At 41.4% G+C, this 11,640-nt stretch overlaps 1 protein-coding gene and 1 long non-coding RNA gene across 2 annotated transcripts in view; one reads left to right on the plus strand and one right to left on the minus strand.

Annotated features, from left to right (window-relative positions):
* The window catches only part of CUNH7orf31 (chromosome unknown C7orf31 homolog), a 42,393-nt gene extending 37,255 nt beyond the window's left edge, over nucleotides 1–5,138 (minus strand). The window contains exons 1-2 of the mRNA XM_039229895.1: nucleotides 4,969–5,138; nucleotides 4,141–4,293 (exon numbers count right to left, since the gene is read on the minus strand). Coding sequence (XP_039085826.1) covers nucleotides 4,141–4,274 — 134 coding nt within the window. The 5' untranslated portion in view covers nucleotides 4,275–4,293; nucleotides 4,969–5,138. The remainder of the gene's footprint in view (nucleotides 1–4,140; nucleotides 4,294–4,968) is intronic.
* A 4,242-nt stretch (nucleotides 5,139–9,380) lies between these two features.
* LOC120230331 lies at nucleotides 9,381–11,429 on the plus strand. Its single transcript, XR_005527978.1, has 2 exons — nucleotides 9,381–9,712; nucleotides 11,282–11,429. It is a non-coding gene; the product is annotated as an uncharacterized LOC120230331 (long non-coding RNA).
* Nucleotides 11,430–11,640: the final 211 nt, after the last annotated feature.

Raw genomic sequence — 11,640 nt, forward strand, 5'->3', positions numbered from 1 at the left:
AATAATACATGCTTCCATAACAAAGAAAATAATAAACTAGTAATACTGCAATCTGTGACCACATAAAATTAAATATTTACTTGTTTTCGAGAAAGATGTGTTTCCTAAGGATGAACCAGCATCTTGCTTTGGAGTCACTGTGGAGTTTTGAGCATTACATTCTACTTGAGGTAGCTGAATTTAGCCAGTAATTATTGGAAGGAATGATTAAAGGAAGCTCAGAACAAACATTTTCTCATTTTTAGTTGGCAGAAAACTAGTAGTAACAACAACAACAACAAAAGTTCAAGGATCTAAAAGCAGTGGGATGAATTCAGAAACAAAATGAGAACATATGATGAAATCTTAAGCAATTCTCAAGGCACTTCTCTAATTGATGTTTGTTTGCTTAATGAGCTAGAGAACTTGCTAGAGATAAGAAGTCAACTGAATAGAAAAAGGAGCTAGATATCTGTCATGATTCTGAATAACTATATCAGCCATTCTAAGATTTTCAGTGGAAGAAATACAAAAGAATACCATCTGTTTATTAATATTTTTAAAGAAGGTCAAGTCAGAGTATATATAATAGTGGCTACTATGCTTCTTCTAAAATACACCAGTGAAGGGGCGCCTGGGTGGCTTAGTCGGTTAAGCGTCCGACTTTCGCTTAGGTCATGATCTCGTGGTTCGTGGGTTCGAGACCCATGTCGGGCTCTGTGCTGACTGCCAGCTCGGAGCCTGGAGCCTGTTTCAGTCTGTGACTCCCTCTCACTCTGACCCTCCCCTGCTCACGCGGTCTCTCTCTCTCTCTCTCAGAAATAAATAAAACATTAAAAAAAATTAAAATACACCAGTGAAGAAAGTAACTGAAATATAAAAAATAACTCGCCTTTGGTCAGTGGGGAAGCTAGAACCAGAGTCCTGGTTTTCTTACTGTTTTCAGTGCTTTCTACTAGCCCAGTGGTCTCAAAAGTAAGCCGAAAAACTTCTAAAAATGCAGATTTCCTAGACTCACAGCAGACCTACTGAACCAGAATATCTCCAGATTGAGCCAGGACTCTCTATTTTTAGAAAGCTGCTCAGGTAGTTCTGATGTGTCCTGTGTGCATACCAATGCTGGATAACATCAGAGCTAGGCTGCCTATTCTGAAAAGAAAAAAGTACACTGATGTGAGGAAGTCATTTTGTATTACTATTAAAATTGTGGAGTTCAGAATAAACTATGATATTTTAAAAGGCGTCCTCTTAAGTACATCCAAGTTTAGAAAAGTAGACTGCTGAGAGCTAACATATGCTAGGACTCATGTTCAGCCTTATCATATTGAAGGGTAATCCTTAATGGTCAGGAGCTTTTTGTTGTGTTTTGCTCTTGAGATACCTTGAGGTTTGAGTTGGGAGTCATAGACTGAACTTCCTCTGAAGAAGTAAGCCTCAGCATTGACAGAGTAGAGGTGCCAATGTTACCATGATGACACTTTTCAGAGCAGTTCAGAAGAAAAAGAGAACTTCTACTTCTGTACACTGCCCAGCTGCTTTTTAAGAGGAGGTTAAAAAGAGAGGTTCTGAGAATGCATGATCATCCCCACTTTCCCATTTGGGGGCTATGATAGGAAAGAATTCTCGTGGAATAAAAGGGAAAGCAAGTTTTAGTTATTAGGAGTCAGGAACATGGTTATACCTACCTATTGCTTCAGCCAGTACCTTATTGCAGTTTGCAGGTAACTGAACATATGTTATATTTAATTTTATAGGCAGTTAATAAAAGCATTATATTCTCAGAGTTGCTTCTCTCCTTTTTTTTTTTTTTTAAAGTTTATTTATTTTGAGGTACACCTGGGTGGCTCAGTTGGCTAAGCGTCCAACTTTGGCTCAGGTCATGATCTCATAGTTCATGGGTTCAAGCCCCGTGTCGGGCTCTGTGCTGACAGCTTGGAGCCTGAAGCCTACTTTGGATTCTGTGTTTCCCTCTCTCTCTGCCCCTCCCCTCCTCATGCTCTGTCTCTCTCTGTCTCAAAAATAAATAAAACATTAAAATTTTTTTTAAGTTTATTTATTTTGAGAGAGAGAAAGAGAGAGAGCAAGGGAGGGGCAGAGAAGAGAGAAAGAGAATCCCAAGCAGGCTCTGAGATGTCAGTACAACTCAGGGCTCAAACTCACAAACTGTGACATTATGACCTGAGCAAAAACCAAGAGTTGGATGCTTAGCCAGCTGAGCCACCTAAGCACCCCTCGAAGATGCTTCTCTTAAATTTCATGTCAGTTGAAAGGTTTTGGAGCCAATTACTAACCAACCATAGGACCATTTAGGGCTTATTAGATAAAAATTTCAGTGAAAAGCCATATATAAGTGCTTTTGAGGAGATAGTGAATTCGTCAGATATGACAGCCTTAAATTCCTATTCAGATCCCTTTTGGCCAAATATAAAATTTTATGTTGCTGCTTTTGAGTCAGGGACAGTTTTCTATCCCCCAGATCATGAACAATCTGCTAAGAGTTTCCTCTGACTCAGAGAAGCCCTGCCTAATCTGATGACTGTTGGAGCTGAGTAGGAATTTAGGGCTGACAGCCATTTTTGGGAATTGGGTAACAGAAGAGTACATGCAGCAAAGACTGAGTCAATAGAAGTGAACTGAGTCCTCTTTCCCACAAGTATGAAAATATTCCTTTTCATTTAATGAAAATATCAGTTTACAGAAATATGTTAAATATGATCTTTAAATTAAAAAAACGGAGAAGACACATATCACGGTGTTAATGGTGGTTATTCTGGATAAAGGAAGTACAGAGGTTTTCTTCCTTTTGTTTTAATTTCATAGCTTTTCTTTTAGAAAAGTGGAAAATTTGTTTTCTTTGAGGATTTCCATGATTTCTAAAGTATTTATAAGGAATGTATTGATTTTATAATTAGGAAAAGAAAAGCTTCTTTTTTAATATAAAGAACATATTTACAAACCAGACTAGATCCATGGAAGTCTGATCAAGATGGTGAAAGCCCAGATTCACGAAGGAAGAGTAAAGTTTGTAGAGAACCAGTGTTTAGTCTGGCAAAGAGAATTCTTACAAAATCAAAGGATCTGTGAACTCTTGAAGGGCTGCTGTCATGGAAATGATAGATTATTCTTATTTTGCATGGCTTTGGAGAGAATAATGAAGATCAGCAGGCAGAGATTATGAGGAGGAAAAATGTCCTCAGTAGAAAGAAATTAATAATCAATAGCATTCAAAATTGGGATGGACTGCCTGTATGGCAGTGATGTCCCATCTTGGAAGTATAAACTGAGGTTGGGTGGCTTTCTGTATGATTTCTTTTTTTTTTTTTAATTTTTAAATGTTTTATTTATTTTTTGAGAGAGAGGGAGAGAGACAGTGCAAGCAAGAGAGGGAGAGACAGAGTCCGAAGACAGTCTCCAGGCTCTGAGCTAGCTATAAGCATAGACCCTAACGCAGGGCTCGAACCCACAAACTGCGAGATCATGACCTGAGCAGAAGTTAGATGCTCAACCGACTGAGTCATCCAGGCACCCCTCTGTGATTTCTTAAAGAAGGAATTCTTAAAGGAGAGATTTGACTAAGTGAAATTATAAATAAAACTAAAGCAAACCAAATAAAATAACCATAAAGGCTATTTTATTTTTTTACTGTCTAAGTGTTTTGAGGTTTTTTTTTTCCCTTGAAATGATTCAAATAAATACAATACAGAAAGCTGGCACTAAGATCTTAGAAAGTTACTTGTTTGTACCTGTTGCTTTATATGTAAAATGGTGGTAATAATAGCGACAATAATGATACTGATCTCATAGGGTTGTTGTGAGGATTAAAAGAATTGCCACAGTAATCAATCAATATGCGTTAGATGCAATTTAAATAATAATCTGTAATTAAAGTGTTACAGGAAATTTGGGAAAGCTAAGATTTAGATAGCAACTGTGAACAACAGATTCTGGGAGTGTTTTTCAACAGATGGTGTTAGGGGATGATAGGGAACCACTACACTACTCCTTATAAAATAAAAAGTTTGAAACAGATTAATTTTCGAATGAAGGAAGTGATCATTCTGGAATTTTAGTATGTAGGGGATGAAATTGATGTCTGCCTTGTAAAAATGTACACCAAGTTACTTTTGATCAAGTTCCTCGGTTGTCTAGTTTTTGTTTTACCTGTCCTCGGAGGCGGTTGGGCGAGCGGCTGTTTGTAACGGAGTGTGCAATTCATTAGAGTAAAAGGTGTTTGACAGTAGGTCAGCTCCTTCAAGCTCTCTGCAACAGTAGTGCCTGCGATGAATTACCTCCATGTTTCTTGAAAGGCACAGACTGGAAAAGAAAAGGAGGGCACACTTGGTTCCCATAGTCAACTGACTTGGTCACTATCACATTGACCCTCCCTCAGGGCAGGCAGGAAACATACTTTATACTGCTGAATTGTTCAACTCAGCACTGCGTAGAAATTAGGGGCTTCCTTCCTCACCAAGAGACCATCTGTGGACCCACATATATCACATCAGTAATGAATAGTAACTTAAATTCTATGGAAATTAATTTCAAGGGAGACATCCACAAAGTGGAAGATATTCTTAAGTACAGTCTAAACACTAGTGAATAACATGTAGATTCATATCCATACAAGGCCACTCCCCAATGGACATAGACTGAGATTAAGTTTTTGTCTTGAAGTTTACCATAACTATTTAAGAAAATTCAGCTTACCCCTCATCCCATCCCCACCCCATAATATTTCTAAAAAGCAGACAGAATCATGCAGCAGAATCAGCAGCTGTGCTTCTAAAGGTTTCAGGGATCCGGAATGAGAGAAGAGCTTTGAGAGAGGAGGAGAAGCAGTGGTGCAGCTTGAGCAGGATCCCAAAGGGTAAGAATCCCACCCCCTCCCTCGGACTTGGAGGGGGAAGCCAACGAGGCCCCCTGGCTGGGACCGCGCTCCTCCCAGGCTATTAGCGTCGTGCCTAGCGGTGACTCGGGGTTCAGACGCACCTGGTACATCAGCCTGGGGGCAGCCCCGGATCGAGTCTCCCCTTGCCCTCCCCAGAGCTGGTGGGCCTCTGCGGGGCGTGGAATCCCGTCGTGGTCCGCACCTGCGGGCCCAGAGAGCTTGCGGGTTACGGCAGGTGCGGGTGGGGAGAGAGAGAGGGACGGCGAGCACGCCAGGGGTGGGGTTGAGGGTGCCTGTGACGGTGACCGTGACCTTGGCATTAGGTAACGCATTCTTGCGGAGGGGCAGGCGGCTCTTAGAAGTTTCGCAGGAAGGCAGCCCAGGAACCCTGCGACCGGCAGTAATCTGAAGCCGGACTGTGGACAAGACGCTCAGTCTTGAGGTGAAAGGGGCTCTTCCGGCGCCCCAGGCCCTCGGCCCCGCCCCCAGACGTCCTCTGAAATAGAACTCCTATTTCTTGGTTGGCCTGTTCTAGGGTTTTCCTCCGGCCCAAGAGTTCCTGAGTGTGGACTGGGCGGAGCGCGGGCTAAGGGCCAGGATGGAGGACAGGAGACCCTGGTGGGGGAGAGCATCCGGCTTATCTAACTCCTCCTTCTCCCACTGCTGGAATGGGAGTTGCGTCCACTTCGAAGGTGGCTTCGCTGGATTCTACACACGCTGCTCCCAGGATTGTCCCCTGTGGGAGCCTTGGCTCTTCCTTCCCTGGGTGGGTGTGGCAGTGGCCAACGGGCAGGTCGGCCTGGGCTGTCCTACCCAGTTCCCAAGGTCCTAGCCCCACCTCGAAGACCTCAGTTACCCGCATCCCTCCCTCCAGCCCCGTTCTCCCAGAAAGTAATGTGAACCCTGCACAGTTTCTGCACCTACAGAGACAGGAGTTTCTGTGATGGTTGAGAACTGCCCCCAAAGGACGGGGATGTGGGAAGCTTACATTTTGGGAGAGGCTAGAACTGAGCCTGTAGGAACCCAGAAGGATGTGGAGGTAGAGTGATCACCTTTGAGAAGAGAGTTGTTCTCTGACTCTTCTAAAACAACTATTTAATCAGCTGACCAGAGGGTATTCATTTTGTGCTGTGCTTTCTAGGTATTAGCTGACATGAGAGAAAGAAAAGTGCATTGGAGTCAGCAAGGTCGTACTTTTGTATTCTTGGTCAACTTCATAGCCCCTCTACCTCTCCCCCAACTCCACTAAGCTTGCAAGAGTAAATACTGCTGGAGACAGAATTGTGAATTAGGTGATGTTTGCCTTTAACTTTCACCCCTTTATACATCTTCCCCCCTCAAAAAACTTCTCTTGGAAGTCTATCCTAATCTTTTTTTGGGTTTTTGCTGCTCTGGGGTTTTTAGGATTTCTTTTTAAATTCCTTCCCATTAACTTCCCTGTCATATTTCATGTGCCCAGCCTTCCAGTAATTTCTATATCCCACCTTTCTCTTGTGCTTGACCTTTGTTACATTTCCTCATGGCTTGTTTCTTCCTGAGTGGTAATAACTGAGCACAATAGATGTAATCAGTGATATCTGCTGAAGCTGCATCACTAGCTGCGGGTTTGTATGCATGTGGATGGTTGTGATACCAGGGAAGTTACAGCCACAAAGGGACCAGGCTGTGTGGTGATAGCCTCCAGGTTCTGGTGGGTTTGAAATTTTATTTTCTGTCAGATGGGTGTAAAGAGTAGGAAAATAGCATCACTTATTTTTAACTTTGTTATCTCCAAATAAAATTTATTGGCAAGAAAAAAATTCATTGTCAGATCTTTGTAAAACAAATGTTCTCGTTGAAAATGCTTCCCCATCTGTAAGGTTCTTGAGGTTGTCAGAACTAGATCTCCTTGACCACACTCCTTATTTTAGGGTTTTGTGACTTAACCCACACTGCCTCAGTCATCAGGTAATGTATATGTGACCCCAACAAAAAGTAAGCGCCCTCCTTGGGATGCTCAAAACAACTGGTTTCTTAGGTGTACCACCACTTTTCGTGGAGTCAGTAGCCTCACATCACCTTCCTGCTTCTCCTAACATATTGTTCTCTCCTTCACCACTTTATTTACCTTAATGTATTTTTTGAGCCACCAGTAATGCTGGTAGCAGAGAAGATGAAATTTGGGAATGAAAAAAAGGTATGCATAGAATATTGTGCCTGGGCTAACAAAAATTCCAAACCACTAAACTTAGACCTTTCACCTTCAAGGAGATAATATACAGGAAGTATATAATAATGTAAATTATTAGCTATACCCTATAACCTTTATTTTACATCTGTTGTAGAGACTTTTAACTAAGTGGTATTTGATAATGAACCAAATAAAGTTTTGAGGGATCTCGTATTTCTTGGCAGATATGAGTATTAAAAAAAAAACCCCCAGTTTTACTGATATAACTGACATATAAAATTGTATAAGTTTAAGGTGTACAATACAACGACTTTATATATGTATATATCATGAAATGACTGTCACAGTAATTTTAATTGTCAGCATCTATCACCTCATATTGTTTCAAAAAAGAATTTTTTCCTTGTGATGAAATCACAGGCACCATGCAACATTGTTCACTATAATGGTGTGCATTATATCCCAGTACGTATTCATCTTATAACCGGAAATTTGTACTTTTTGACCACCTCTGCTTGATTCCCTTACCTCTCACCCCCTGCCTCTGGCAACCACAAATCTGATCTCTTTTTCTATGAGTTTGGTTTTTTTAGATTCCATGTATAAGTGAGATCACACTGTATTTATCTTTCTCTGTCTTCCTTAGCATAATGCCCTCAAGATCCATACATGTTGTCATGAATGCAGGATTTCTTTTATTTTTTTATTTTTTAATGTTTATTTATCTTTGAGAGAGAGAGAGGGAGAGAGGGGCAGAGAGAGAGGGAGACACAGAATCGGAAGCAGGCTCCAGGCTCTGAGCTGTCAGCACAGAGCCCCTCACGGGGCTCAAACCCACGAACCACAAGATCATGACCTGAGCTGAAGTTGGATGCTTAACCAACTGAGCCACCCACGTACCCCCATGATTTCTCTTTTATGGCTGAGTGCACGTGTACCACATTTTCTTTATCCGCTAGTCTGTCGATGGACACTTAGGTTGTGTGCATGTCTTGGCTATTATATATAATGCTGCAGTGAACATGGGGTGTAGATATCTCTTTGACATGGTGATTTCATGAGCATTTAAAAAAAATTTTAATATATTTTTTAGAAGTTTATTTATTTTGAAAGAGACAGAGACAGCAGGAGTAGGGGAGGGCAGAGAGAGAGGGGGAGAGAGAATCCTAAGGAGGCGCCACGCTGTCAGCATGGAATCCTAGGCAGGGCTCAAACCCATGAAGTCACAAGATCATGACCTGAGCCGAAGTTAAGAGTCAGATGCTTAACTGACTGAGCCAGCCAGGCACACATCATGAGTACTTTTCAAATGGAAAAAGTTTGAGTATTGTTCCCTGCCTAGAAGATAGGTTGGGAAGTTCTTTCAGTGACTTTAAAACATACATTAAGGGGAACATGGGTGGCTCAGTCGGTTGAGCATCCGACTTTGGCTCAGGTCATGATCTCACAGTTCATGGGTTTGAGCCCTGTACGGGCTCTGTGCTGACAGCTAGCTCAGAGCCTGTAGCCTGCTTCAGATTCTGTGTCTCCCTCTCTCTCTGACCCTCCCCTGCTCACGCTCTCTCTCTCTCTCTCAGAAATAAATAAAAACATTAAAAAATTTTTTAATAAAACATGCATTAAAAAGACTGCAAAATCTCATTGATTCCAATGTATATATCCTCCTTAGTAGGATGATAATTAAAAATACATATTCTGCTGGCTTTAAAATTAAACTGATTACAAATGAGTTTAATGACACTTTAATATTAAATTGAGTACTTTTTGCTTTGAGTAGCTAAGGAACTGTATATTCATTCAAATGACATAGATGCAGATATTTATAAAATGTGCTTATTTAGTAAATAATCCCTAATTGCCCAGGTTGTCCCAGTGCTTGAAATCTCTGGGGATATGGAACAGGAAACAGTTACAATCAATGTGGTAGGTGCTGCATTGGGAAGCAAATACGCTTGCACTTCTTGCCTCAAGAATTATGGAAATAAGTAATGTTGGATATTTTCTTTCTGGCCTCTGGTGGATGACACGCTAAAGATGGCCCCCAATGAGCCACAGCTCCTGTGGTTAATGCTCAATGAGCAGTTCCCACCTACTTCTGTATGGGCTGCTGTGTGACTCAGGTTAACCACTTGAATGCAGTAGAAGTGGGCTCTGCCAATCCTAGACCTAGTCTTTTTTTTTTTATTACTTTTTAAAAAATGTTTATTTATTTTTGAGACAGATCATGAGCCAGGGGCTGGGGGGAGAGACATAGAGAGAGAGGGAGACACAGAATCTGAATCAGGCTCCAGGGTCCGAGCTGTGCACCTTGAGATCATGACCTGAGCTGAAGTCTGATGCTTAACAGACTGAGCCACCCCAGGTGCCCCCCTCCTCCCACCCCAGATCTAGTCTTTAAAAGGACTGGCAGCTTCTACTTTCTTGCTCTTCGGACACTTACTTTTGAGAGGCCTGAACCACCATGACATAAGTATGACTACCTTACCGGAAGGATCCTGTGGAAAGATTACATGAAGAGGGAGAGAGAGAGATCCTGTTGTCATAATGTCCCTGTTATCTGAAGAGATGTCTCCAGCCTCTCCTGTCATCCGACTGCAACCACGTGAAGAGGCCCCAGATGAGATCAGCGGAAGAACTGCCCACATGATCTCAGGCAACCTACAGAATCACAAGAGGTAATAAAACAGTTGTTCTTTAAAACCACCGACTCCCAGTATGGTTTCCTATGCAGCATTAGATAACCAAGCACTTGTTATATAAAGTTTGTACACGTTACACAGTTTGTTTTCTTTCTTTCCTTTGTAAATATTAGAATGTTTTACTATTTTAATGTTAATTAGAATGGTGGTGGTTGACGTTACAATGTAGTATTTAGGATGCAGAATATTTTGATGGTGTTGTAACTAAATGAGGAGAGGAAATAACATCATCCAAAAATAGAAATGGTGACTGTTAGGACCTTCCGGGGAGTGGGGGACTGAGTGATAGGATGTTCACTTGTATGAAGAATAATTTCATCATGTAGGTGGTAGCATGTCATATTATTGTTGCACTGGTGTTTAAATATGGGTAGAAAGGTGTCTGTGGATACTGAAGAGTCAAAGGAGTGGAGCGTAGGCTAGTTGATGCCACAGTAACACATAACCACCAAATCTAAGTAGCTTAAAATCTCACTGGCTTGTTTCTCCTTATGCTCCATAAACCAATACTGCAGGGGCCTCTGCACCTTGTCATTCATGGCCACTGTCTCCTAACTCTGCCATTTCAACGTGGGGCCTCAGGGTTTGCATCAGCAGAAGGGAGTGTAGATGATTAAGCACCAGCTCCTAACTGTTTCTACTTACAACTGATTTGCAGGAATTTAAAAACATTCTTATGGCGAAAGGAGATTGCAGGGCATGGCCTGTGGTATGTCATGTTCTTGTGTGCCTAGAAAAAGAGGGAGCTGGAAATGTTAATGAATTCTAGTAACATAAGTCACAGTGTTCATCTAGTACCTTGCCTCCCCCCAAGTTTTACCTTCACTATATCATTCTCTATACTACCACCTGGGAGATTTTTGTAAAATGCAAATCTGACATGTGTCTTGCTTGAAATCCACCATGGACCCCTGTTATTCACAGCATGAAGGCTGACTTCTGATTTTGAAAACAATTTTATTAATCTAATCTGTCTTTCTCATCCCTGTCTCACCGGCAGCCCGCTCTTCAATTATATTGAGCCTACTTGCAATTTTTTCACTTAGCCTTTTTTTCTGGTCTCCCTGCCTTTTCATCTCTAGTTCTCTAATATCAAATTTCATTGTTTTTGGTAAACCATATCTATAATTCAGGGTTCAGTAAGGAGCAAAAACCATTATTTGAGCAGGGTAAATTTAATATAAAGGATTATTAGCTAGTAGAAGCTGGTTAACTACTAAAAGAGGGAGATTTAAACTTCTTGGAAGACAGAGTGGCTATCATAGGTACACACAGCCTTCAGATGGAGAAGAAACTTGCTAGAGGTGTAGATTAGCATGTTCTCTAAAGTGATCTGATCTTAGAGGATGTGAGTTGGCCAGACTAGCCTCTGGAAGTGGCCTGCCATGGCTGGAGGGTATGATATTGCTGTTGGTAGAGAGAGAGAGCAGTCTAACAGCATAGTTGGAAGTCTTCTAGGTGGATGCCAGGCTCTGGTGATGAATAATAATAATAAAAGATCAGTATCTAAAACTCAAGTGTCTCACTGTTATCATTGCCTTGCAGGGTCATTTCAGTGCTCTCTATTGGTGAAACTTAAAATTCTGCCACCTGATAAAGGAGAAGCTTTTGCAGGATCCAAGTTCAGTATCACAAAGTGCAGGGCAAAGAAGAATGGATTTGGAATGGAGAGCCAATAAATTTGTAACTTGCACATTTTAGTAATGGTAAATTATTTAACACATACTGTGTACCAGGTGTGGTGATAAGAAGTGTGTGTGTGTGTGGGGGGGTGTGTGTGTGTGTGTAGGTGAAGTAGATATCGTCATGACATATACAAAAAATGATCCATTTTTGTCTGGACATCAAAGCTATGTTCTTCTCTGCCATCCTGATATTCCTTTCTTTGTAGAAAGTTAAATGTG

The sequence above is a fragment of the Hyaena hyaena genome, unplaced genomic scaffold (assembly GCF_003009895.1).
Source record: "Hyaena hyaena isolate Hyena2069 unplaced genomic scaffold, ASM300989v1 scaffold_40, whole genome shotgun sequence".
NCBI classification, from domain to species: domain Eukaryota; kingdom Metazoa; phylum Chordata; class Mammalia; order Carnivora; family Hyaenidae; genus Hyaena; species Hyaena hyaena.